The sequence below is a fragment of the Salmo salar genome, chromosome ssa24 (genome assembly GCF_905237065.1).
Source record: "Salmo salar chromosome ssa24, Ssal_v3.1, whole genome shotgun sequence".
Classification (NCBI taxonomy): Eukaryota; Metazoa; Chordata; class Actinopteri; order Salmoniformes; family Salmonidae; genus Salmo; species Salmo salar.
In genome coordinates, this window is record NC_059465.1 from 37,884,730 (window position 1) to 37,910,813 (window position 26,084).

The 26,084-nt window shown below is 44.1% G+C and overlaps 1 protein-coding gene across 3 annotated transcripts in view; it reads left to right on the forward strand.

The window, feature by feature from the left end:
• LOC106585836 (glutamate receptor ionotropic, delta-2) overlaps positions 1–26,084 on the forward strand; it is a 628,475-nt gene that overhangs the window by 585,302 nt on the left and 17,089 nt on the right. For all 3 annotated transcript variants that reach the window (XR_001324086.2, XM_014172508.2, XM_014172509.2), the window contains exon 14: positions 13,577–13,743. Coding sequence is in view for 2 of the 3 variants with exons in the window: in XM_014172508.2 (XP_014027983.1) it covers positions 13,577–13,743 (167 nt within the window). In the remaining variant the exon portion in view is untranslated. The remainder of the gene's footprint in view (positions 1–13,576; positions 13,744–26,084) is intronic.

Genomic DNA, 26,084 nt, shown 5'->3' on the forward strand with positions numbered 1-26,084 from the left:
GGATGATGTGAAGACACTGCCCAGACAAACTCTGAGACAGGAGTAAAATCAACTCAGCTGGTGTTCTTGACAATTTGAGGTACCGCAATGGAAAGATAGTGATGACACTTATTGACATTGTTGTAAATTGGGCAATAACCAATCCTGATGAGGCATGACCAGACTGTGAACTCTATAGCACTCTTCAGACAACCTCAGTGAATGTGACTGTACATCAAATGTGGACATTTTTGCCTAATACTGTATGTTGGCATGCATACATTTTTTAAACTAATTCTGATGGTTGTAAAAAGCGGAATTTTGACAACAATTACCGTTATATCAACACACTCGTCACTCCTGTTTAACAACCCTAAATCTCTTTGGCAGAGTAGACATTACAGTAGGCATCGAGTCACTCCTGTTTAACAACCCTAAATCTCTTTGGCAGAGTAGACATTACAGTAGGCATCGAGTCACTCCTGTTTAACAAGCCTAAATCTCTTTGGCAGAGTAGACATTACAGTAGGCATCGAGTCACTCCTGTTTAACAAGCCTAAATCTCTTTGGCAGAGTAGACATTACAGTAGGCATCGAGTCACTCCTGTTTAACAACCCTAAATCTCTTTGGCAGAGTAGACATTACAGTAGGCATCGAGTCACTCCTGTTTAACAACCCTAAATCTCTTTGGCAGAGTAGACATTACAGTAGGCATCGAGTCACTCCTGTTTAACAAGCCTAAATCTCTTTGGCAGAGTAGACATTACAGTAGGCATCGAGTCACTCCTGTTTAACAAGCTTAAATCTCTTTGGCAGAGTAGACATTACAGTAGGCATCGAGTCACTCCTGTTTAACAACCCTAAATCTCTTTGGCAGAGTAGACATTACAGTAGGCATCGAGTCACTCCTGTTTAACAACCCTAAATCTCTTTGGCAGAGTAGACATTACAGTAGGCATCGAGTCACTCCTGTTTAACAAGCCTAAATCTCTTTGGCAGAGTAGACATTACAGTAGGCATCGAGTCACTCCTGTTTAACAAGCCTAAATCTCTTTGGCAGAGTAGACATTGCAGTAGGCATCGAGTCACTCCTGTTTAACAACCCTAAATCTCTTTGGCAGAGTAGACATTGCAGTAGGCATCGAGTCACTCCTGTTTAACAAGCCTAAATCTCTTTGGCAGAGTAGACATTGCAGTAGGCATCGAGTCACTCCTGTTTAACAAGCCTAAATCTCTTTGGCAGAGTAGACATTGCAGTAGGCATCGAGTCACTCCTGTTTAACAACCCTAAATCTCTTTGGCAGAGTAGACATTACAGTAGGCATCGAGTCACTCCTGTTTAACAAGCCTAAATCTCTTTGGCAGAGTAGACATTACAGTCGGCATCGAGTCACTCCTGTTTAAGAAGCCTAAATCTCTTTGGCAGAGTAGACATTAGAGTAGGCATCGAGTCACTCCTGTTTAACAACCCTAAATCTCTTTGGCAGAGTAGACATTACAGTAGGCATCGAGTCACTCCTGTTTAACAAGCATAAATCTCTTTGGCAGAGTAGACATTACAGTCGGCATCGAGTCACTCCTGTTTAACAACCCTAAATCTCTTTGGCAGAGTAGACATTACAGTAGGTATCGAGTGACTCCTGTTTAACAACCCTAAATCTCTTTGGCAGAGTAGACATTACAGTAGGCATCGAGTCACTCCTGTTTAACAACCCTAAATCTCTTTGGCAGAGTAGACATTACAGTAGGCATCGAGTCACTCCTGTTTAACAAGCCTAAATCTCTTTGACAGAGTAGACATTACAGTCGGCATCGAGTCACTCCTGTTTAACAACCCTAAATCTCTTTGGCAGAGTAGACATTACAGTAGGCATCGAGTCACTCCTGTTTAACAAGCCTAAATCTCTTTGGCAGAGTAGACATTACAGTAGGCATCGAGTCACTCCTGTTTAACAAGCCTAAATCTCTTTGGCAGAGTAGACATTACAGTAGGCATCGAGTCACTCCTGTTTAATAACCCTAAATCTCTTTGGCAGAGTAGACATTACAGTAGGCATCGAGTGACTCCTGTTTAACAAGCCTAAATCTCTTTGGCAGAGTAGACATTACAGTAGGCTACGAGTCACTCCTGTTTAACAACCCTAAATCTCTTTGGCAGAGTAGACATTACAGTAGGCATCGAGTCACTCCTGTTTAACAACCCTAAATCTCTTTGGCAGAGTAGACATTACAGTAGGCATCGAGTCACTCCTGTTTAACAAGCCTAAATCTCTTTGGCAGAGTAGACATTACAGTAGGCATCGAGTCACTCCTGTTTAACAAGCCTAAATCTCTTTGGCAGAGTAGACATTACAGTAGGCATCGAGTCACTCCTGTTTAACAAGCCTAAATCTCTTTGGCAGAGTAGACATTACAGTAGGCATCGAGTCACTCCTGTTTAACAAGCCTAAATCTCTTTGGCAGAGTAGACATTACAGTAGGCATCGAGTCACTCCTGTTTAATAACCCTAAATCTCTTTGGCAGAGTAGACATTACAGTAGGCATCGAGTGACTCCTGTTTAACAAGCCTAAATCTCTTTGGCAGAGTAGACATTACAGTAGGCATCGAGTCACTCCTGTTTAACAAGCCTAAATCTCTTTGGCAGAGTAGACATTACAGTAGGCATCGAGTCACTCCTGTTTAACAACCCTAAATCTCTTTGGCAGAGTAGACATTACAGTAGGCATCGAGTCACTCCTGTTTAACAAGCCTAAATCTCTTTGGCAGAGTAGACATTACAGTAGGCATCGAGTCACTCCTGTTTAACAACCCTAAATCTCTTTGGCAGAGTAGACATTACAGTAGGCATCGAGTCACTCCTGTTTAACAAGCTTAAATCTCTTTGGCAGAGTAGACATTACACACATTTACATTTACATTTACGTCATTTAGCAGACGCTCTTATCCAGAGCGACTTACAAATTGGTGCATTCACCTTATAATATCCAGTGGAACAACCACTTTACAATAGTGCATCTAAATCTTTAAGGGGGGGTTAGAAGGATTACTTTATCCTATCCCAGGTATTCCTTAAAGAGGTGGGGTTTCAGGTGACTCCGGAAGGTGGTGATTGACTCCGCTGTCCTGGCGTCGTGAGGGAGCTTGTTCCACCATCGGGGTGCCAGAGCAGCGAACAGTTTTGACTGGGCTGAGCGGGAACTGTGCTTCCTCAGAGTTAGGGAGGCGAGCAGGCCAGAGGTGGATGAACGCAGTGCCCTTGTTTGGGTGTAGGGCCTGATCAGAGCCTGAAGGTACGGAGGTGCCGTTCCCCTCACAGCTCCATAGGCAAGCACCATGGTCTTGTAGCGGATGCGAGCTTCGACTGGAAGCCAGTGGAGAGAGCGGAGGAGCGGGGTGACGTGAGAGAACTTGGGAAGGTTGAACACCAGACGGGCTGCGGCGTTCTGGATGAGTTGTAGGGGTTTAATGGCACAGGCAGGGAGCCCAGCCAACAACGAGTTGCAGTAATCCAGACGGGAGATGACAAGTGCCTGGATTAGGACCTGCGCCGCTTCCTGTGTGAGGCAGGGTCGTACTCTGCGAATGTTGTAGAGCATGAACCTACAGGATCGGGTCACCGCCTTGATGTTAGTGGAGAACGACAGGGTGTTGTCCAGGGTCACGCCGAGGCTCTTAGCACTCTGGGAGGAGGACACAAGGGAGTTGTCAACCGTGATGGCGAGATCATGGAACGGGCAGTCCTTCACCGGGAGGAAGAGCAGCTCCGTCTTGCCGAGGTTCAGCTTGAGGTGGTGATCCGTCATCCACACTGATATGTCTGCCAGACATGCAGAGATGCGATTCGCCACCTGGTTGTCAGAAGGGGGAAAGGAGAAGATTATTTGTGTGTCATCTGCATAGCAATGATATGAGAGACCATGTGAGGATATGACAGAGCCAAGTGACTTGGTGTATAGCGAGAATAGGAGAGGGCCTAGAACAGAGCCCTGCTGGACACCAGTGGTGAGAGCACGTGGTGCGGAGACAGATTCTCGCCACGCCACCTGGTAGGAGCGACCTGTCAGGTAGGACGCAATCCAAGCGTGGGCCGCGCCGGAGATGCCCAACTCGGAGAGGGTGGAGAGGAGGATCTGATGGTTCACAGTATCAAAGGCAGCAGATAGGTCTAGGAGAATGAGAGCAGAGGAGAGAGAGTTAGCTTTAGCAGTGCGGAGAGCCTCCGTGACACAGAGAAGAGCAGTCTCAGTTGAATGCCCAGTCTTGAAACCTGACTGATTAGGATCAAGAAGGTCATTCTGAGAGAGATAGCAAGAGAGCTGGCCAAGGACGGCACGTTCAAGAGTTTTGGAGAGAAAGAAAAGAAGGGATACTGGTCTGTAGTTGTTGACATCGGAGGGATCGAGTGTAGGTTTTTTCAGAAGGGGTGCAACTCTCGCTCTCTTGAAGACGGAAGGGACGTAGCCAGCGGTCAAGGATGAGTTGATGAGCGAGGTGAGGTAGGGGAGAAGGTCTCCGGAAATGGTCTGGAGAAGAGAGGAGGGGATAGGGTCAAGTGGGCAGGTTGTTGGGCGGCCGGCCGTCACAAGACGCGATATTTCATCTGGAGAGAGAGGGGAGAAAGAGGTCAAAGCACAGGGTAGGGCAGTGTGAGCAGGACCAGCGGTGTCGTTTGACTTAGCAAACGAGGATCGGATGTCGTCAACCTTCTTTTCAAAATGGTTGACGAAGTCATCCGCAGAGAGGGAGGAGGGGGGGGAGGGGGAGGAGGATTCAGGAGGGAGGAGAAGGAGGCAAAGAGCTTCCTAGGGTTAGAGGCAGATGCTTGGAGTTTAGAGTGGTAGAAAGTGGCTTTAGCAGCAGAGACAGAAGAGGAAAATGTAGAGAGGAGGGAGTGAAAGGATGCCAGGTCCGCAGGGAGGCGAATTTTCCTCCATTTCCGCTCGGCTGCCCGGAGCCCTGTTCTGTGAGCTCGCAGTGAGTCGTCGAGCCACGGAGCAGGAGGGGAGGACCGAGCCGGCCTGGAGGATAGGGACAGAGGAAATCAAAGGATGCAGAGAGGGAGGAGAGGAGGGTTGAGGAGGCAGAATCAGGAGATAGGTTGGAGAAGGTTTGAGCAGAGGGAAGAGATGATAGGATGGAAGAGGAGAGAGTAGCGGGAGAGAGAGAGCGAAGGTTGGGACGGCGCAATACCATCCGAGTAGGGGCAGAGTGAGAAGTGTTGGATGAGAGCGAGAGGGAAAAGGATACAAGGTAGTGGTCGGAGACTTGGAGGGGAGTTGCAATGAGATTAGTAGAAGAACAGCATCTAGTAAAGATGAGGTCAAGCGTATTGCCTGCCTTGTGAGTAGGGGGGGAAGGTGAGAGGGTGAGGTCAAAAGAGGAGAGGAGTGGAAAGAAGGAGGCAGAGAGGAATGAGTCAAAGGTAGACGTGGGGAGGTTAAAGTCATCCAGAACTGTGAGAGGTGAGCCATCCTCAGGAAAGGAACTTATCAAGGCGTCAAGCTCATTGATGAACTCTCCAAGGGAACCTGGAGGGCGATAAATGATAAGGATGTTAAGCTTGAAAGGGCTGGTAACTGTGACAGCATGGAATTCAAATGAGGAGATAGACAGATGGGTCAGGGGAGAAAGAGAGAATGTCCACTTGGGAGAGATGAGGATTCCAGTGCCAACACCCCGCTGGCTCGATGCTCTAGGGGTATGCGAGAACACGTAGGCAGACGAGGAGAGAGCAGTAGGAGTAGCAGTGTTATCTGTGGTAATCCATGTTTCCGTCAGCGCCAGGAAGTCTAGGGACTGGAGGGTAGCATAGGCTGAGATGAACTCAGCCTTGTTGGCCGCAGACCGGCAGTTCCAGAGGATGCCGGAGACCTGGAACTCCACGTGGGTCGTGCGCGCTGGGACCACCAGGTTAGAGTGGCAGCGGCCACGCGGTGTGGAGCGTTTGTATGGCCTGTGCAGAGGGGAGAGAACAGGGATAGACAGACACATAGTAGACAAGCTACAGAAGAGGCTACGCTAATGCAAAGGAGATTGGAATGACAAGTGGACTACATGTCTCGATTGTTCAGAAAGTTAAGCTTACGTTCCAAAAATCTTATTGACTAAAATGTCGAAAAATGATACAGTACTGCTGGCTGGTGGAGTAGGCTAGCTAGCAGTGGCTGCGTTGTTGACTTTGAATGTGTAGCTGGCAAGGTAACCTCGATAGTTTCAGTACTACACCTTGTCATGAAACAAAGCAACTTTGTAGCTAGCTAGCTAACATAACACTAATCAAGACGTTCCTTGAAATGTAGGCATCGAGTCACTCCTGTTTAACAACCCTAAATCTCTTTGGCAGAGTAGACATTACAGTAGGCATCGAGTCACTCCTGTTTAACAAGCCTAAATCTCTTTGGCAGAGTAGACATTACAGTCGGCATCGAGTCACTCCTGTTTAACAAGCCTAAATCTCTTTGGCAGAGTAGACATTACAGTAGGCATCGAGTCACTCCTGTTTAACAAGCCTAAATCTCTTTGGCAGAGTAGACATTACAGTAGGCATCGAGTCACTCCTGTTTAACAACCCTAAATCTCTTTGGCAGAGTAGACATTACAGTAGGCATCGAGTCACTCCTGTTTAACAACCCTAAATCTCTTTGGCAGAGTAGACATTACAGTAGGCATCGAGTCACTCCTGTTTAACAACCCTAAATCTCTTTGGCAGAGTAGACATTACAGTAGGCATCGAGTCACTCCTGTTTAACAAGCCTAAATCTCTTTGGCAGAGTAGACATTACAGTCGGCATCGAGTCACTCCTGTTTAACAACCCTAAATCTCTTTGGCAGAGTAGACATTACAGTAGGCATCGAGTCACTCCTGTTTAACAACAGTAAATCTCTTTGGCAGAGTAGACATTACAGTAGGCATCGAGTCACTCCTGTTTAACAACCCTAAATCTCTTTGGCAGAGTAGACATTACAGTAGGCATCGAGTGACTCCTGTTTAACAAGCCTAAATCTCTTTGGCAGAGTAGACATTACAGTAGGCATCGAGTCACTCCTGTTTAACAACCCTAAATCTCTTTGGCAGAGTAGACATTACAGTAGGCATCGAGTCACTCCTGTTTAACAACCCTAAATCTCTTTGGCAGAGTAGACATTACAGTCGGCATCGAGTCACTCCTTTTAACAAGCCTAAATCTCTTTGGCAGAGTAGACATTACAGTAGGCATCGAGTCACTCCTGTTTAACAACCCTAAATCTCTTTGGCAGAGTAGACATTACAGTAGGCATCGAGTCACTCCTGTTTAACAAGCCTAAATCTCTTTGGCAGAGTAGACATTACAGTCGGCATCGAGTCACTCCTGTTTAACAAGCCTAAATCTCTTTGGCAGAGTAGACATTACAGTAGGCATCGAGTCACTCCTGTTTAACAACCCTAAATCTCTTTGGCAGAGTAGACATTACAGTAGGCTACGAGTCACTCCTGTTTAACAACCCTAAATCTCTTTGGCAGAGTAGACATTACAGTAGGCATCGAGTCACTCCTGTTTAACAAGCCTAAATCTCTTTGGCAGAGTAGACATTACAGTAGGCATCGAGTCACTCCTGTTTAACAACCCTAAATCTCTTTGGCAGAGTAGACATTACAGTAGGCATCGAGTCACTCCTGTTTAACAACCCTAAATCTCTTTGGCAGAGTAGACATTACAGTAGGCTACGAGTCACTCCTGTTTAACAACCCTAAATCTCTTTGGCAGAGTAGACATTACAGTAGGCATCGAGTCACTCCTGTTTAACAACCCTAAATCTCTTTGGCAGAGTAGACATTACAGTAGGCATCGAGTCACTCCTGTTTAACAACCCTAAATCTCTTTGGCAGAGTAGACATTACAGTAGGCATCGAGTCACTCCTGTTTAACAACCATAAATCTCTTTGGCAGAGTAGACATTACAGTAGGCATCGAGTCACTCCTGTTTAACAACCCTAAATCTCTTTGGCAGAGTAGACATTACAGTAGGCATCGAGTCACTCCTGTTTAACAACCCTAAATCTCTTTGGCAGAGTAGACATTACAGTAGGCATCGAGTCACTCCTGTTTAACAACCCTAAATCTCTTTGGCAGAGTAGACATTACAGTAGGCATCGAGTCACTCCTGTTTAACAACCCTAAATCTCTTTGGCAGAGTAGACATTACAGTAGGCATCGAGTCACTCCTGTTTAACAAGCCTAAATCTCTTTGGCAGAGTAGACATTACAGTAGGCATCGAGTCACTCCTGTTTAACAAGCCTAAATCTCTTTGGCAGAGTAGACATTACAGTAGGCATCGAGTCACTCCTGTTTAACAACCCTAAATCTCTTTGGCAGAGTAGACATTACAGTAGGCCTCGAGTCACTCCTGTTTAACAACCCTAAATCTCTTTGGCAGAGTAGACATTACAGTCGGCATCGAGTCACTCCTGTTTAACAACCCTAAATCTCTTTGGCAGAGTAGACATTACAGTCGGCATCGAGTCACTCCTGTTTAACAACCCTAAATCTCTTTGGCAGAGTAGACATTACAGTAGGCATCGAGTCACTCCTGTTTAACAACCCTAAATCTCTTTGGCAGAGTAGACATTACAGTAGGCATCGAGTCACTCCTGTTTAACAACCCTAAATCTCTTTGGCAGAGTAGACATTACAGTAGGCATCGAGTCACTCCTGTTTAACAACCCTAAATCTCTTTGGCAGTGTAGACATTACAGTAGGCATCGAGTCACTCCTGTTTAACAAGCCTAAATCTCTTTGGCAGAGTAGACATTACAGTAGGCATCGAGTCACTCCTGTTTAACAAGCCTAAATCTCTTTGGCAGAGTAGACATTACAGTCGGCATCGAGTCACTCCTGTTTAACAACCCTAAATCTCTTTGGCAGAGTAGACATTACAGTAGGCATCGAGTGACTCCTGTTTAACAACCCTAAATCTCTTTGGCAGAGTAGACATTACAGTCGACATCGAGTCACTCCTATTTAACAACCCTAAATCTCTTTGGCAGAGTAGACATTACAGTAGGCATCGAGTCACTCCTGTTTAACAAGCCTAAATCTCTTTGGCAGAGTAGACATTACAGTAGGCATCGAGTCACTCCTGTTTAACAACCCTAAATCTCTTTGGCAGAGTAGACATTACAGTAGGCATCGAGTCACTCCTGTTTAACAACCCTAAATCTCTTTGGCAGAGTAGACATTACAGTCGGCATCGAGTCACTCCTGTTTAACAAGCCTAAATCTCTTTGGCAGAGTAGACATTACAGTAGGCATCGAGTCACTCCTGTTTAACAACCCTAAATCTCTTTGGCAGAGTAGACATTACAGTAGGCATCGAGTCACTCCTGTTTAACAACCCTAAATCTCTTTGGCAGAGTAGACATTACAGTCGGCATCGAGTCACTTGCCGATAATGTTGCATACAACGTATTAAAGGTCTATGATTTTCATCGAACGCGATCAAAGTTAACATCAGCCCTAGATTCCTTTAGTTGCTCAACTTTTATGGATGCCAAACGTAGAAATGTTTTTACCAACCTGATTTTGCACTCCAAATGGATAACTTGAAATAACATGATGTAGGTAATTCAATAATCAAAAAAGAAATGTGTTTATATATTAGCCTTGTTGTTATAAGTATTTAGGAATATCATATTGAAATATGCCTCCTGTGAAATCATTGTCTAAAGTGCAAGATCTACTTGCATGTAGATCTAGATTATTTATGGATTGATTATATTGACATATCAAAATATTATTTTAACAACTTCAACCACTGACTCCCTGCATTTTTATAGTATTTAGTTGCCTGTTGGAAACTCTTAACTGGTTATGACAGCACATGAGGTTTCCTAAATATCTGTCAACTTGGTGTGACTCTTATGACTAAAGAGGTTTCATGCATAGCTTTTATTTGACCCATGAGAGTAGGAGTAATGTCTTTATTGTCAATACTTACGACCCATTTTCTACTCTGAGACGGTTGGTGGATACGGGCCTGGTCCGCCTCAGGTATCCTGACCTGAAAACACAACGTAGAAAAAGCAGTTGATTTGCACCCACATTGTGTAAATATCTAACATTAACCGTAACTCTAACCTTAACGCTAACCCTAACCGTAACTCTAACCTTAACGCTAACCCTAACCGTAACTCTAACCTTAACGCTAACCTTAACCGTAACTCTAACCTTAACCCTAACCCTAACCCTAACATTAATCCCCTAAATCTGCCACAGTTTCATCATCCTTGATTCCAGTAATTGTCTTTGTTAACCTCTGGAACCCTCTACTTTACACATGCCTATGACAGATTTGTACATAATGTCAACATACTTGTTTGAATACTCCACGCATGCAGTCGCTGTGAGTTCGTCACTTTGTGACTCTCTACCAGTTGTGTGCTGCCACAGAATCATTTGAGATAGCCCAGACATGAAGAACAAAGCACAAGCACTAACCACCAAAACCCCCAAAACCCTAAATATGAGCCCCTTCTAATGAACTTAAACCGAAATTGAGAGAAAATACCACTTTAGGTATGTGTGAGGACTTTAATCATGAGGCAAGATGAAGTGTGAGTCTCTTCTTGGAAAACATGCCCTTCAGTGTTTCAGTCTTTTGAAGTCTGCTAGAGAACATGAGCTGAACAAGCCACAAAGAAGTCTGAGTCAGAAATAGCACCCTATTCCTTATATAGTGGACTACTTTTGACCAGAACCCTATCGCATTTGGGACACACGTAGCTCCAGCCTGTTCTCCCCAGTCTTCTGTCTGATATTCGGCACCATGGTAGTTCTTATAAATGTAAAAAAAAAATGTCATTAAATAAGGATCTCCTCATTTAAGCTGAGTGTGAAGCTCTAAATCCTCTACAACGTTAGCGCTTGAAATAATTAGCGCTTGAAATAATTTACGGGTACAGTAATCACAACCAGTTAGCAATCTAAAACATGTGCCGTAAAGGGGAGAGTTCGGCGATTTGCAAATTAAATTGCTAGTGTGTTAGACTTGATTTTGATCAACAGTATTTATTAACCCCAAACTTGAGATTTATTTGGTTTGTTGTACCTTTAATGTAATGTACTTTTCCCCTATGTATTCTGTCCGCAATGTAGACCCTGTCATCGATGTAAGCTACAGGATCATGTGTTTGAAATTGCAAAAGGAAGGGCATTTGTGTTAATTAAGCATTAAACACTCTGTATGCTCACGGCACAGTAATTACAACTCAGCTTCGAGGCCATCACCTGCTTTTAAATGATGATGCAAAAATAGAAACGCTGTACAACCAATGACAACAAACATATTTCACATAAACGACATTAGGCTACCCCAGCGTACCCCAAGGGAACGGATGAACGGCTTTAATTTCACCATTACGGATCTAGTGAGTAGTGCAGTCATATTTCCGAGAAAAGACAATGATGTGATTAGGATTCACCGGGTGCCCGGTGTTTGACGACAACGCCTTAATAATTATCAGGGCTCTTCTGATTGCCATGGCTCCAGGCAGGCTGCACTCGCTCCATACGGAAAGACATATCTCACTGCTTCTCCTCTCATCATGCGCCACCACTAAACCACTACCTGACTTCTACCCTTCGTCTCCTTCTGTTCCCTCTCTCTTTTTTTCTATGTTTCTACTAGTCTATTTATAGTTGTTTTTCTTGGAATCACATCAATAAGGCGAGGACTTTGTGGTACCGGCTTGTTTTTTTACACTTCCGTGCTCTCCTCTGGAAATGGTTTGGTAATCGATAGGAATCTCGACATTTCTTCCCTGCTCTTGCGCAATAGATGTTTGACGTTATAAGGGATAAGAACGACCATATAAACATTTTAAAGTGTTCATAAAAGGAAATGTTTTGCACATCGCTTTGTTAAATTTTTTAATGATGTCATGTGATGAAGTAGATCAACTTTCACTAGACACTTTCAAGGACATTTCTCATATGTGGAGGAAATTATACAATATAAATGTTCAGAAGGATTCCGCCCCATTCTTGACTAAACCTTCCTATTTAGATTACCCATTATTATATCATTAGTTTTAAATGGGTTTTGGGTTATTGCAGATAATATCATCATCAACCGTGTATTCCATTATAATAGCCTTCTCTCAAAACCAAAGAAACACTCATCAAGTGTTGAGAAAAGAGGGCACAAGAGACAGGGAGGAGATAAGAGAAATTTGAAGGGGTAAAAAAATGCCATAAAACATATTTGAACAAGGAGACAAATCTTACTAGCTCACATCTGTCTTGCATGTGACAACCATAAAATAGAATACAATACAAAATAAAATAATATAATTGCTTTTATTTTTCCCAGAGGGAAACGTCAGTACATGCAGAAAGATATTGTGCCATTGCGTTTCTGTTGAATTTTGTTGAGTACATAAATCCAAAAATGTGCATTCTGATCCCATAAAACTCCTTGCTGGCTATGATTGACTAGTAACCTCAACAACCACTGTGTATGCTTGTGGTCAGATGTCATCTTAACTTCCAAGCCAGTAGAACTGATTGACCCAACATCATTTTCCTGGAAGCAAATCTGTAAGACCCTGTGATATAATGGGGCGACAGGTAGCCTAGTGGTTAGAGCGTTGGACTTGTAACCGAAAGGTAAATATCTGTCATTCTGCCCCTGAATTGAAGATAACAATAAGAATTTGTTCTTAACTGACTTGCCTAGTTAAATAAAGGTCAAATAGAAAATAAAAAAAATAAAGGGAATCCAGGAGAAGGAAGATACTGCTTACCAAATGCCCCCCTATTCCATATACAGTGCACTCAAAAGTAGTGCCCTATCAAAGGTATAGGGTACCATTTGGGATGTACCCATAGGGTAGCTGTCTGATTTCCTCATCTCAGGGTCTACTGTTTGGGCAATCACGTTGAACCCCATCCAGACAGACTGGTGTCAGGTGCCTGAAAATCTCATAAAGTACCATTACAGTTAATGATACGTCAGAGTCCAAATACAGTTCTGCCCCAATGGGCCCTGGTCAAAAGTAGTGCACTATATAGGGAATAGGGTGCCATTTGGGACACAAACCATTTTAACCTAGACTTCCCCCCTTGAAACAGATGCAAGGGCTGACACAGTGTGTGATGAATATTAAGCTATAACATGCACTCGCTACAGCTTCAAATTAAAATAACATATTATATTCCAATTACAGGGTAACTTAATCATGTATGTCTTCTTTTAGATTTTATTGATTGATTTGTCAAGGACCATGTACAATTAAAACAAGAAAAAAACATCCTGACCTTGACTACTGTGGAAGATACAAAATTTGACCCAAAATCAGCGTCTAGGGGCAACACTTCACCCTACTCCACAGTGCATAACACACAATTAGCCACGGTTAATGTTCATGTTCAATCATGTTACCATCTCTCTACCCAAGTGTCAACATATAGTTTGTATAGTGTTATGTGTTTCTATATCTGTTTCTAACCATAGAAATAGAATTACAAGAAAGGGCGTAGCCCATCAGAACACAGCAGTTTGACCCTCATGAATACACTCAGTAGTTCTATGTCTGTGTTTTTACTTTTCTCTCAGGTGAAGTACGGGCGTTTTGCCTTTGTGTGGGATGCGGCGGTGCTGGAGTATATGGCCATCAACGATGAGGACTGCTCCTTCTACACTGTGGGGAGCAACGCACCAGATCGGGGCTACGGCTTCGCCATGCAGCACGGCAGTCCATACAGGGACATCTTCTCCCAGAGGTACAGAATTAAGCAGGGGCGCAACTTTGGTTTTAGAAGTGGGGGGGACATCATATACAGCTCTGGAAAAAATGAAGAGACCACTGCAAAATGATCAGTTTCTCTGGATTTACTATTTATAAGTATGTGTTTGGGTAAAATGAACATTTTCGTTTTATTCTATAAACTACTGACAACATTTCTTCCAAATTTCAAATAAAAATATTGTCATTTAGAGCATTTATTTGCAGAAAAGTGGTCAAAATAATAAAAAAGATCCAGTTTTGTCAGACCTCGAATAATGCAAAGAAAATAAGTTCATATTCATTTTTAAACAACACAATACTAATGTTCAATATTTGGTGGAATAACCTTGATTTTCAATCACAGCTTTCATGTGTCTTGGCATGCTCCCCACCAATCTTTCACACTGATGTTGGGTGACTTTATACCACTCCTGGTGCAAAAATTCAAACAGCTCGGCTTTGTTTGATGGCTTGTGACCATCCATCTTCCTCTTGATCACATTCCAGAGGTTTTCAATGGGGTTCAGGTCTGGAGATTGGGCTGGCCATGAAAGGGTCTTGATCTGGTGGTCCTCCATCCACACCTTGATTGACCTGGCTGTGTGGCATGGAGCATTGTCCTGCTGGAAAAAACAATCCTCAGAGTTGGGGAACATTGTCAGAGCAGAAGGAATCAAGTTTTCTTCCAGGACAACCTTGTACGTGGCTTGATTCATGCATCCGTCACAAAGACAAATCTGCCCGATTCCATCCTTGCTGAAGCACCCCCAGATCATCACCGATCCTCCACCAAATTTCACAGTCAGTAGTTTCTGGAATAAAACAAAAATGTTAATTTTACCAAAACACATACCTATAAATAGTAAAACCAGAGAAACCGATAGTTTTGTAGTGGTCTCTTAATTTTTTCCAGAACTGTATATTTATATACATAGATATATATTTTATTTTTATCTAGACGAATAAACACTCCAAACAGCCTACCCGACCGCTCAGAGGCGTCCTCATAGTCCTAAATCACACTGTTGCCGGCTTTTGTATCACATTAAAATGGTCAAACTGGAGGGGGACAAAAATGCAATTTCAGAATGTGGGGGGCATGTACCCCGTCCCCCCCCCGTCCCCATCCCCATCCCCAGTTAAAGTTGCGCCCCTAGTATGAAGCATTATAAAAAGTTATAATAGTCAAGTGTTACCGCACTATTCTGTGGTAAGTCTGCAAAAAGCATGCAATACAAGGTGCATACATGCATAAATACATACATTCATAACACACACACACATACGCACACACATTATTCTATCCTTGTGGGGACCTAAAATACATTTTTATTCAAAATCCTATTTTCCCTAACCTTAACCATTACCATAACCCTAACCTTAACCCTAACTCTAACCTTTACCCATAACTCTAACCCTAAACCTAAGCACTATCCCCTTTCCCTAATTCTAACCCTAACCCTAATTCTAACCCTAACCCTAAACCAATGGCCATTTTAGCATGTAAATCTTGGTGGGTCAAAAAAATAAATAATTGTGGGATGCATGCCAGCAAAGCCATTACAGTAAACAATACATTAGTTGCACTCTAATGGTGACAAACGGTGCCCACAACTGTTAGGGCCTATATAAAGCTATCCCTGTAAGAACCGACGCTGGAGTAGAGAGGCAGGTACGGAGATTGAACATTTAATATTGCCACAGACATGGAACAGGACAGGAACAGCGTCAGAACCGGGTAGCACAAAGACATATGACAATTAATGCAAAAGCGGGGAACAGAGCTGGGGAACAGACAGTTATAGGGGAGGAAACAACACAGGTGATTGAGTCCAGGTGAGTCCAATGAATTGCTGATGCGTGTGATGAGGGAAGCATGTGTGCGTAATGATGGTGGCAGTAGTGCGTAATGCTGGGCAGCCTGGTGCCCTCGAGCGCCACGGAGGGAGAGTGGGAGCAGGCATGACAGTCCCAACAGCAGAGTCCCAACAGCAGTCCCAACACCTTACCACTGCTACACCTGGCTATCAGCGGAGCCTTGTCTGGCAGCGAAACAGTTAATTCACCCTTATTTACTGCCTTTTTAAAAAACATAGCTGATATGGCTGACTTGCTTAAACAAATGTGGTTTCTAATGACAATTGAGATGTACAAACTATGGCATAAGGGGACGATAAGCGGATGAGAGGCAATCCGTAATTTCGATTAAGACATTATTGAGCGAGCTAGGACATTTGTTTGTTTGTTCAGCACTTTTCAAATGTATAGTGACAGAATTCAGATCATGGGCCGTTATTGCAGTGTTCTCCCTGTACACCAAGTCAGAACTGTAGGATAAATAAAGGGGCCATATAAGCAGACAATGACAGCTCTTAAAATATTCTATGATTACATTTCTCTAAAACAGGTTATAGGCTACAGAACAGTAGGCAAAAAGAGGGGAAAATAGACCAAATTACTAGGGTGAGGCACATGGGCTACTAACAGTTTACCACACAACATACACTGTACAACACAACAAGTCAGATTCGCAGTTCCAAGTTTACAGTTGTTTTGAGTGCGGCACAAATCATGCTTCATTGACAGCATGGCCAATGTTGAATGTTTATCATTTTCAACCTGGAAAAGAGACCCTTAATCCCAGACTTGGGACTACACAGCCACTCCACTGGATAGCAGGCTAGTGATTGCTTTACAATGCTTGCAGTTAGCCACTGATTCCTTCCAAACCACTCATTGTTGAATTTGTTGTGTAATGTTTCTGTCCAATGGTCGATGAACACCTATACGTTTTATCTATAATTTCTCTTCATAATTTCTCTTCATATGACAAGGATTAAAAAGAATTTGCTAGTAGATTGTTGACTTAATTCATGATGATGACTGCTAGCTAAGATTTTGAAAGTAATCTTAGCTAGCAGTCCAATCAAAGCAACTATATATATAATGTTATTTGACATAATTCTATATGTGGCCAATGACCTTGAGCCTTCTTGGATGGGCACTTCTATGGCAGCATCCAAGAGGCTTGAATTTTCGAGTTCAACCCTTAGACTTGGCTGTGATGTAGTGTCCCCATGAGTGACAGAAGACTGAGCCAATCACGGCGCAACTAGAGAATATCACCAACCCCTACGCTCCGTATTTTCCTGCCCCACCTGCCCTGAATGATGGGTTGCCACTGCCCTAAACCTAACCAGTATGTTTAAAATAGCCTTTCTCCTAATGTTCCTTGTTTTACACACACACACACACACACACACACACACACACACACACACACACACACACACACACACACACACACACACACACACACACACACACACACACACACAGAAGACTGAGCCAATCACGGCGCAACTAGAGAATATCACCAACCCCTACGCTCCGTATTTTCCTGCCCCACCTGCCCTGAATGATGGGTTGCCACTGCCCTAAACCTAACCAGTATGTTTAAAATAGCCTTTCTCCTAATGTTCCTTGTTTTACACACACACACACACACACACACACACACACACACACACACACACACACACACACACACACACACACACACACACACACACACACACACACACAGTTTTGAGAAACATTTAGGCAGATCGGATTTTGTCAACTGCTGTATGGCGTTTTAGTGAAATGTCACCTTCTGTCATTCAGCGGACTGGAGTTTGTCCCAGTCCATTTGTGAAAGGACCTTTGTGGAAGGACATAAAATGTTGTGATGGGATTATAGGTGGTTGTTAGATTGACAAAGTACACTAAGACAAAATGCCAAATCCCTTCTCTATTAGACATTTCCTTTGAGATTACTGACAAAGGCATGTAGTAAAACTCAATCATTCTGACATGCTCAAGTGTCCCACTCACCTTTAATGCTATGCTGCTGCACTGAGAAAGACATTTGGCTACATTTGTTTTAATTTCTAGACACACCTAAGAGAGGAACTTGTATGCCATCATGTGGCGGTTGCTAGCTTCATTTGTATTTACAATGAAAATGTGTGTGTGTATTGTTTATATATGTGTGCGTGTGTGTGCGCATGTACCTGTTTTTGTGTATGTGTGTTTGTGTGTGTGTTTGTTCGTGCATGTATGCTTCTGCATGCTCCTGTGTGTGAGTGTGTGTGTGTGCGCGTGGTATATTTGTTTGTGCCAGCGTGTGTGTGTGCGTGTGTGCGTGCGTGCGTGCGTGCATGCATGCTTGCGTGCGTGCGTGTGCCCTGGTTTATTCGTGTGTGCCAGCGTGTGAGTCAGTGTTCATTCCATTTAGACCACTTTATCTATTGATGCACAAAACTGCTGAATATTTGTGGTTATGAAAGTAAACAAGTTATTAATTGACTGTCCTATTTAATTCCTTGTCATTATTTCCAGGACAGCTCTTGGGGAGCACTTCCCAAACTCATTTTCATAAAACAGTGTTCCCTATGGTTCCTGCAACAATGCAAGGTAAATTACTGAGACAAAATGTTTGAGGAAAACATGTTTTTATCCAGACTTTAAGTCAATGAAGCACAAAGCTGAAATTATGGAGAAATTGTATTTGTCAACCAGTGGTGGCAATGCAATGTTTCACTCTTTATGGTGTTCCCCACTATCATCACAAATAAATGTGTCTCCATGCGTTGCCTCATTCGAAGCACAAGGAGATTTATTTTGCTATTCACTCTGTGGCAGAGGAGAAGTCCATTTGAAGTTTTGCTGTGTGTGGGGATCATGTGGGGCTTGGAAATGGCATCAGTATTCATTATCAAACTGTGTCAACATTTTCTCAACTATTGGTATTTCAAAGCGTGGAATGGGAGAGCTTGGGGTAGATATTGCTTTTGAATAAAAACAAGGGCATCTCCAAGGCGTTCGTTGGCCTTCTCAATCAGAACCTCAAGTCCTGGAGAGAAAACAGAGGCTCCCTAATCAAATATCTCCAAGGCGTTCGTTGGCCTTCTCAATCAGAACCTCAAGTCCTGGAGAGAAAACAGAGGCTCTCTAATCAAATATCTCCAAGCTATCGGTAGAAAGACAAATAGTCAGGGATTCATGTCTAATTGGAGAGGGAACCTGTGGATTTTAGAAGACCGCTGGTTATTGGAGAGGAAACCTGTGGATTTTAGAAGTCCACTGGTTATTGGAGAGAGAACCTGTGGATTTTAGAAGTCCACTGGTTATTGGAGAGGAAACCTGTGGATTTTAGAAGACGACTGGTTATTGAAGAGGGAACCTGTGGATTTTAGAAGTCAGCTGGTTATTGGAGAGGAAACCTGTGGATTTTAGAAGTCCGATGGTTATTGGAGAGGGAACCTGTGGATTTTAGAAGTCCGCTGGTTATTGGAAAGGGAACCTGTGGATTTTAGAAGTCCACTGGTTTTTGAAGAGGGAACCTGTGGATTTTAGAAGTCCACTGGTTATTGGAGAAGGAACCTGTGGATTTTAGAAGTCCACTGGTTTTTGGAGAGGGAACCTGTGGTTTTTAGAAGTCCACTGGTTTTTGAAGAGGGAACCTGTGGATTTTAGAAGTCCACTGGTTTTTGGAGAGGGAACCTGTGGTTTTTAGAAGTCCACTGGTTTTTGGAGAGGGAACCTGTGGATTTTGAAGTGCACTGCGTATTGCTTCTCTCTCCTGTATACTCACAGTGTTCAGTTTGAAATTCCCTGAGGATTAAGAGAAAGATGAAAAATAATTGATCTGCTTTGACACTGTGCAGAGAGAGAGAGAGAGAGAGAGAGAGAGAGAGAGGGTGCGTGCGTGCGTGCGTGCGTGCATGTGTGTGCATGTGTCAAGGACAGTTTGTCTTTGATAGAGTATTTCCTTTCCATACCTCATTCCAAATGACTTGTTGTTTACCTTGGTAGACTCAAACAACCAAGAAAACAGTTCCAAGAAAGCCATCCTGTTCCTTTTACTGGAGAGTGTGAGTCACCAGGCAACTGCACTGTGATGTGTATATATAATCTGCTAGACTGGTAAGGATGTGTGGTACCCAGACTGGTAAGGATGTGTGGTATCCAGACTGGTAAGGATGTGTGGTACCCAGACTGGTAAGGGTGTGTGGTATCCAGACTGGTAAGGGTGTGTGGTACCCAGACTGGTAAGGGTGTGTGGTATCCAGACTGGTAAGGATGTGTGGTACCCAGACTGGTAAGGATGTGTGGTACCCAGACTGGTAAGGATGTGTGGTACCCAAACTGGTAAGGATGTGTGGAACCCAGACAAGTAAGGATGTGTGGTACCCAGACTAGTAAGGATGTGGGGTACCCAGACTAGTAAGGATGTGGGGTACCCAGACTAGTAAGGATGTGGGGTACCCAGACTAGTAAGGATGTGTGGTACCCAGACTAGTAAGGATGTGTGGTACCCAGACTGGTAAGGATGTGTGGTACCCAGACTGGTAAGGATGTGTGGTACCCAGACTAGTAAGGATGTGTGGTACCCAGACTAGTAAGGATGTGTGGTACCCAGACTAGTAAGGGTGTGGGGTACCCAGACTAGTAAGGATGTGTGGTACCCAGACTGGTAAGGATGTGTGGTACCCAGACTGGTAAGGATGTATGGTACCCAGACTGGTAAGGATGTGTAGTACCCAGACTAGTAAGGATGTGTGGTTCCCAGATCTTAAACCAAAAACTTAATCTTAACCCTAACTATAATCCAAACACCTAACCATAACCCTAACACTAAACTAACCCTAGCTCCTAACCTTAACCCTAACCCTATTTCTAACCCTAACACTAATTCTAACCTTAAACCTAAACCCCCAATTAATAGCATTTGACCTTGAGGGGACTAATAGTATACCCCCAGTTGGTCAAATTTTTGTTTGTTTACTATTCTTGTGAAGAGTTAAACACGTCCACACACACAGACACAGACACACAGACACACAAACACACACACACACACACACAGACGTGCACACACGCACACACTCAGGGGCTGTAGGAGACACATGACAGCTGTAGATTCATATGCCTTCGTCTCTAATGTCTTTAGTGCTTATGCAGTACTGTGGAACGGTGCAGCAAGCCATGGCTCATAATGGCCTTTCATTTCTCATTGTTGTTCTTGTTGTGGCGGCGACGACGGAGTCCTCCTTGGTGCTATCATTTGGCTTGTTTGTCACAGGATGAATAAACTGTTTACTCCAACCAGACTGTAGAGTTTAAAATCACAGTCTGGCTCTATTAGGAGAGTACTGTGTAGCAGGATACACTGAAGTAGAATCAGTGCTTAAGGAAAGTTGTAAGGCCTCCAGTCTAGTGGCACCTAGTACAATGCAGGTATCAACCACATTCAATACATTGCCTAAAGAGCAGGGAATGCTTGGCCAGGAAACTCTAACTTTAATTGTTAAAGAATACTAGAATCGGTGTGTGGGTGGAGCGCTCCCAAAGTGGATGTGTTATTGATCCCTAGTGATGGTATTCCGCCACCAGTGGCACAGTGACAGCTTTCTTCTTAGAACTTGAGGGTCCGCGTCCTGTGTGCTCCAACCATGGCCTCGGGGGTCGCTTTTCCGGTTTCTGGAAATGACTCCATAATGAAGTGAGGCTCTACTGTGGCCACGGCGAAAAAGGGGTTGACACCTGACATCAAGTTCATTTCCACATCATCTGGAACAGTGACAGAGCTGTCACTTAAAGTCCAATGCATCAAGATGAGAAAATATCACGCCCCTGAAACTGTCATTAAAGCTCATAAGTGGGACTTAATGACTGAGTGGTTGACATTTCTGCTATCAGAGATTTTCCGTAGTAGTTTTCTTTTTCCCAGTACACGGCTCGCGCCACTGTCAAAACACATTTGCAAGTATAATTAAGATCACTTTTATGTTATGGGCTCCCAAGTGGCACAGCGGTCTAAGGCACTGCATCTCAGTGCTAGGGGCATCACTACAGATGCCGGTTCAATTCCAGGCTGTATCATAAATACAGTCAATAAGAGACAAGGAAGACAGTCAACAAGAGACAATAAAGACAGTCATTGAGAGACAGTCAACAAGACAGACAATAAAGACAGTGAATTATAGTAGAAAAAAGTCAGTCCATGTGTGGTCCATAATGATTCTGTTCACCGTTGGCTACAGTATTAACTATACTGCCTGCTGGACCAACTAGTGATTGTCATTCAGAAGACTTATTGCCACTGGGATAAAAGATTGTTTGGGTCTATTATTTTCATGCCCTGGTGCACGGTAACACCCTGGTGCACGGTAACACCCTGGTGCCCTGTAACACCCTGGTGCCCTGTAACACCCTGGTGCCCTGTAACACCCTGGTGCCCGGTAACACCCTGGTGCCCTGTAACACCCTGGTGCATGGTAACTCCCTAGTGCCCTGTAACACCCTGGTGCATGGTAACTCCCTGGTGCCTGGTAACACCCTGGTGCCTGGTAACACCCTGGTGCCCGGTAACTCCCTGGTGCCCTGTAACACCCTGGTGCCTGGTAACACCCTGGTGCCCTGTAACACCCTGGTGCCCTGTAACACCCTGGTGCCCTGTAACACCCTGGTGCCCTGTAACACCCTGGTGCCCTGTAACACCCTGGTGCATGGTAACACCCTGGTGCCCTGTAACACCCTGGTGCCCTGTAACATCGCCCCTTAGGGATATAGAACAACCTCCTGGTCTAGAGGATGTCTGGGGTGTGGAGTCCATGAGTATGTAATGATGCAATTTGCCTGTGAATATGACACTAGACCCCAGATTTATCAATGTGTGTGTGTGTGTGTGTGTGTGTGTGTGTGTGTGTGCACGCTAATACGTGTACATGAACATGTACGTGAGTGCTACATGTGCGGGTACACATACAACATTGTGTGTGTGTGTGTGTGTTTTATGTGCTGTTGTGTTCAACTGAAATGTAGCATCTCTAAATGAGTCGTTTTGTCTGCCTCTCAGACATTATTATTTGTTTGCATCAAACAGGATATATATTTTTTATTATTCCTTTTTTTCCCCTTATTTTTTTCTTGTCCTCCCTTTAGTCTTATCAAGTAGGGTAGTTTGTCTGCCACTGTCAGAGCCATCTAATAACATGTGATTATTTCTGCTGCAGTCGGTTGCCACGGCAACAGCTCCAGCAGTCCTCACTAATGGCCATGCAGAGCCCAGGAGGCAGATATGCTGGCTAGTAAAGACATACAGACTGAACTGGCTGACTGGGGGAGCAACAAACACATTTACATCCCACCACCCTCAACAATAGACTGCATACATTACATTATGTGACATTAGATTCTTTTCCTGGAACAGGTGATGTATGAGAGCTTTTTCCCTAATAACACGGAACTCCTTGGCAAGGCCTTGATGTCATGAAGTGTGTGTGTGTGTGTGTGTGTGTGTGTGTGTGTGTGTGTGTGTGTGTGTGTGTGTGTGTGTGTGTGTGTGTGTGTGTGTGTGTGTGTGTGTGTGTTTGTGTGTTGTCATCAGAGGGCATGAGTGAGAATGATTAGGCCATTACAATGGGTTATGGACCAGAGCTAGGTGACTGTTCAGAGTTATATACTGTATGGGTTATGGACCAGAGCTAGGTGACTGTTCAGAGTTATATACTGTATGGGTTATGGACCAGAGCTAGGTGACTGTTCAGAGTTATATACTGTATGGGTTATGGACCAGAGCTAGGTGACTGTTCAGAGTTATATACTGTATGGGTTATGGACCAGAGCTAGGTGACTGTTCAGAGTTATATACTGTATAGGTTATAGACCAGAGATAGCTGACTATTCAGAGATATCTATGCTGTCTCTCTTGGCTAAGAGTTGAGGAGGGACTGACTTCATTAACGTGTTGAAAATCCCAAATTGTTTGCATGGTCAACTTACACACAGCTCTGACAAACACAGTTACCCCACCACACATGCCACCAGGGGTCTTTTCACAGTCCCCAAATTCAGAACAAATTCAAGAAAGCGTACAGTATTATATAGAGCCATTACTGCATGGAACTTCCTTCCATCTCATATTGCTCAAATGAAAAGCAAACCTGGTTTCAAAAAACAGATAAAGCAACACCTCACGGCACAACACCTCTCCACTATTTGACCTGGATAGTTTGTGAGTACACTGCATTCAGAAAGTATTCAGACCCCTTGACTTTTTCCACATTTTGTTATGTTACAGTCTTATTCTAAAATTGATTAAATTGTCTTTTTCCCTAATCAATCCTTTGGCAACGATTACAGCCTCAAGTCTTGGGTGTAATGATACAAGCTTGGCACAACTGTATTTGAGGAATTTCTCCCATTCTTCTCTGCAGATCCTCTCAAGCTTTGTCAGGTTGGAAGGGGAGTGTTGCTGCACAGCTATTTTCAGGTCTCTCCAGAGATGTCAGATCCGGGCTCTGGCTGGGCCACTCATGGACATTCAGAGACTTGTCCCGAAGCCACTCCTGCGTTGTCTTGGCTGTGTGCTTAGGGTCATTGTCCTGTTGGAAGGTGAACCTTCGCCCCAGTCTGAGGTCCTGAGCGCTCTGGAGCAGATTTTCATTAAGGATCTCTCTGTACTTTGCTCCGTTCATCTTTCCCTCGATCCTGACTAGTCTCCCGGTCCCTGCCACTGAAAAACATCCCCACAGCATGATGCTGCCACCATCATTCTTCACCGTAGGGATGGTGCCAGGTTTCGTCTAGACGTAACACTTGGCATTCCGGCCAAAGAGTTCAAACTTGATTTTATCAGAACGGAGAATCTTGTTTCTCATGGTCTGAGAGTCTTTTAGGTGCCTTTTGGCAAACTCCAAGCGGGCTGTCATGTGCCTTTTACTGAGGAGCGGCATTCGTCTGGCTCTCTACCATAAAGGCCTGATTGGTGGAGTGCTGCAGAGATGGTTGTCCTTCTGGAAGGTTCTCCCATCTCTACAGAGAGCTCTGTCAGAGCTCTGTCAGAGTGACCATCGTGTTCTTGGTCACCTCCCTGACCAAGGCCCTTCTCCCCGATTGCTCAGTTTGGCCGGGTGGTTCCAAATTGTTTCTATTTAAGAATGATGGAGCCCACTGTGTTCTTGGGGTACCCTTCCCCAGATCTGGGCCTCGACACAATCCTGTCTCGCAGCTCTACGGACAATTCTTTTGACCTGCACTGTCAACTGTGAGACCTTATATAGACAGGTGTGTGCCTTTCCAAATCATGTCCAATCAATTGAATTTACAACAGGTGGACTCCAATTAAGTTGTATAAACATCTCATGAATGATCAATGGAAACAGGATGCACCTGAGCTCAATTTCAAGTGTCATAGCAAAGGGTCTGAATACTTATGTAAATAAGGTTTTTTCAGTTTTTTATTTGCAATACATTTGCAAAAAATTCTAAAAACCTGTTTTCACTTTGTCATTATGGGGTATTGTGTGTAGATTGATCTGGTAAATGTTTTATTTAATCCATTTTAGAATAAGGCTATAACGTTAAAAATGTGGAAAAAGTCAAAGGGTCTGAATATTTTCCGAATGTACTGTATGTATTGATTTTTAATGCTACATGTGCCTTTAAAAAATACATGTCTTTGAGCTGTTCTTGAGCTGTTGTCTATTAATGTTCTGTATTATGTCATGTTTCATGTTTTGTGTGGACCCCAGGAAGAGTAGCTGCTGCTTCTGCAACAGCTAATGGGGATCCTAATAAAATAACAAAAAATATATGGCCCAGGTCATGGAGAACCTGAAAGAGGAAAACACCAACCTACTGCACGCACGCACACGCACGCACGCACGCACGCACACACACACAGTCCCTGACCTGACCCAGTTCCTGACCCAGACCCAGTTCCTGACCCAGTTACAACAGTGATACAGAGGTTGAGAGTGGCAATGCTTTAATTATTACAGTATGTACCGGCCCAGACAAGCCATCCTATCCTTGGAGGTGACATTTCTATAGCCCCAGTTGGAGCTCATCTGTTGGGTGATAACACCTGTTATCACTGCACAGGGCCCGGGAGACTGAAGGCCGTTCATCCCTCCATCCTTCCATCCCTCCATCCCTCTGTCCTTCCATTCCTCTGTCCCTCCATCCCTCCATCCTTCCATCCCTCCATCCCTCTGTCCTTCCATTCCTCTGTCCCTCCATCCCTCCATCTCTCCATCCCTCCATCCTCCATCTCTCCATCCCTCCATCTCTCTATCCCTCCATCCCTCCATCCCTCTATCCCTCCATCCCTCCATCCCTCCATCCCTCCATCTCTCCATCCCTCCATCCCTCCATCTCTCCATCCCTCCATCCCTCCATCCCTCTATCCCTCCATCCCTCCATCTCTCCATCTCTCCATCCCTCCATCCCTCCATCTCTCCACCCCTCCATCCCTCCATCCCTCTGTCCCTCCATCCCTCCATC